At 70.2% G+C, this 2,486-nt stretch overlaps 1 protein-coding gene across 1 annotated transcript; it reads right to left on the reverse strand.

Moving 5' to 3' along the window:
- Positions 1–1,469: 1,469 nt before the first annotated feature.
- On the reverse strand, positions 1,470–2,194 carry CHLNCDRAFT_13204 (hypothetical protein; the record flags this gene model as incomplete). Its single annotated transcript, XM_005846769.1, has 4 exons — positions 1,470–1,616; positions 1,736–1,779; positions 1,864–2,026; positions 2,153–2,194. Coding segments are annotated over 4 exons (396 nt in total), but the record flags the coding sequence as incomplete, so codon positions are not given.
- Between the last annotated feature and the right edge of the window lie 292 nt (positions 2,195–2,486).

Consider the following 2,486-nt stretch of genomic DNA (forward strand, 5'->3'; position numbering starts at 1 on the left):
CCACCTGGGGGAGCTCAGGGCTGTGGGGCTGGCAGCAGTGAAGAGTGCGGTGCCACGCAGCGCGCAGCTGCCCGTGCTGGCGGTGCTGCGGGCGCTGCTGCCAGGGCTGCCCGCGTCAACCTGGCGGTGCAGGATGACAATGTCCTGCGCCACCACGGTGTGCTGGAGGCAGCGGTGCATGCGGGGTGGGAGGGTGGGGGAGCATGGGCACCAGTCAGCATTCAGGCGCATGGCAAGGAGGCGAGGCATGCAGTCAGCAGGGGCCTGAGGCTGCGCAGGCGATGCTGGCGGCAAGGGGGCCGGGATGGTCAGTCACATTGTACAGGTGGCGCAGCCAGGGCTGCCAGTGGAACAGCTTGGCCGGGCCCCTGCAGCATGGCAGCAGAGGGGGAAGCCGTGTGCTCTCTAGGCACGGCACGCCCGCGCCAAGCCACCAGGCGGCGGGCGCGAGGCCGCGCGCTGCGGCGGCTGGCAGGCTGCACCTGAACTTGGGGCTGGTGGCCAGCGGCAGGCTCATCAGGCGGCTCCTCCCCGGAGCAGACGGCACCACAAAGTACAGCAGCGCCAGCTCGCCGTCCGGGGCCATTCCCTCACTGCTGGCCCTGCATCCATGCCAGCAGGCGGCTGCGGGTGGGATGGATGCGACAGCGGCGGCAGGGTAGGGGGCAGCCAAAACCGTCCTCTCACCACAGCATGCAGGGCGGCTTCAGGACCAGGTTTCGGAAGGTGGAATGCTTGGCATCGTCGCACACAAAGCGGTACACGCCCTGCTCATCCTGCACCAGAGGGAGGGCAGCGGCGCGGGTGGCGGCGAACGGCACCAACAGGCTGCCGCCGGCAGCAAGAAGCAGCTGCAGACGGCGGCGGGGCGGCAAGGGGAGCCCGCAGCGGCTCCCCACCTGCTCCAGCAGCCGCACGCTGATGGGGCCCGCCTTGTCCGGCGAACCGATGTAGCCCGCATGGGTGAAGTGCACATGCCCTGCGGAGTGTGCGGCACAGCAAGCAAGGCAGCGGCACAGTGAGGCGAGATGCTCCGCCGCCGCCTCGCACCTTTGCTCGCGACGACGTGCCGGCAGCTCCCCCTCAAGGAGGGAGATGCGCAGCGCAGCTAGCGGCCACACCGCGGCTGCATTGCAGCCGCCCACCGGGGTCGCAGCTGTTCTCCAGCAGCGGCAGGTAGTCGCACTCCAGGTCCCGCACATACCTGCGCCGCCCGCCGCCAAACCAAGAGGCCTCCTAACAACACCAGCACTGGCAGACGCTGGGCACCAGACACGCAGCAGCCCATGGCGGCCTCCAAAGCAGGCAACGCGAAGCGCGCTGCTGCGGCAGCGGCGGCCGCCAGCGCAGGCCGGCAGCTCTCACCAGGTGGACACGGGGAACCACTCCTTGCCGGTGTGGTCGGTGGCGGGCAGCACGGGCAGCGGCGTGGCCTCCGCCTGGGAGCGCGCCTCCGGCCCCGCCTCCAGCCACACCCACAGCAGGCCGTGCGCGTGCGCGGTGGGGAAGCTTGCGGCGCACGAGCGCTTGCTGGCGCAGGCGGTGGCCTTGGGGGCGCCGGGCTCGCTCTGCGGGATCTCCCGCGCCGCGCCGCTGCCACCAAACTGCCAGCCGTGCTGCAGGGCAGGGCCACGGGGGAGACGTGGATTCGGGCAGCGGCATGCCGGCATGGCCACTGGGTTGGGGCTGGGACGGGCGATGCTGCTTCCGTGCTGAGCTGCCATTCTCGACTCACATAGGCACACTCCAGGTTCTTAGTGACCGGGTGGATCCTGCCCTCTGCAGCAGCGGCAACAGAATGAACACATGCGGCTGCTGTTCTGTCGCATCACAGCGCAATGCGCGAGCCGCCTCTCCACCAACCGGCTGGCGGCCCCCCCGGCTTGCCTGATAGCGGGGCGGCGCGGTGCGGGCAGCTGTCTTGGAAGCAGCGCCACTGGCCGTCGGCATCACGCCACACCACAAGGCTGTGGCCCAGCAGGGTGGCCTGGTGCGGGCGGGCGGGGTCCAGGTAGTCCAACGCAGTCTGCGGGGCAACAAGGGGCAGGCGGGGTGTGCAGGTCCAGCCTGGTGGGCAGGCTGGTGGGACAGAGGAGGAGGGAGTGGATCGACGCGGCACGCAGCGAGGGCTGCCTGCCAAGCTGCCGCTCACCACAGGGTACCAGCTCTGGGTCCACACAAACCGGTGGCCATTCAGGGCCGGTTCCACACGCAGGTCGGGAGCGGCAACAATGGTGGCCGCTGCCGGCGCCGCCGCTGCCGGGCTCGGGGAGGCTTGCGCAGCCGCCAGCAGACGGCATGAGGGGCTGCTGCGGCTCGGATGGGCCTGCACGAAAAGCATTGATGAGTGCAACATCAAGCGGACGCATGGATACTTCGTAAGTAGTGGCGGCGAAGTGGCAGCAGCGGCGGCGGCGGCGGCTGCGGCTGGTGACAAGGGTGCGACCGGCATGCCCTTGGACGGGGTCGGCAGCGTCCCTGCAACC

Source organism: Chlorella variabilis, assembly GCF_000147415.1.
Source record: "Chlorella variabilis unplaced genomic scaffold CHLNCscaffold_13, whole genome shotgun sequence".
Classification (NCBI taxonomy): Eukaryota; Viridiplantae; Chlorophyta; class Trebouxiophyceae; order Chlorellales; family Chlorellaceae; genus Chlorella; species Chlorella variabilis.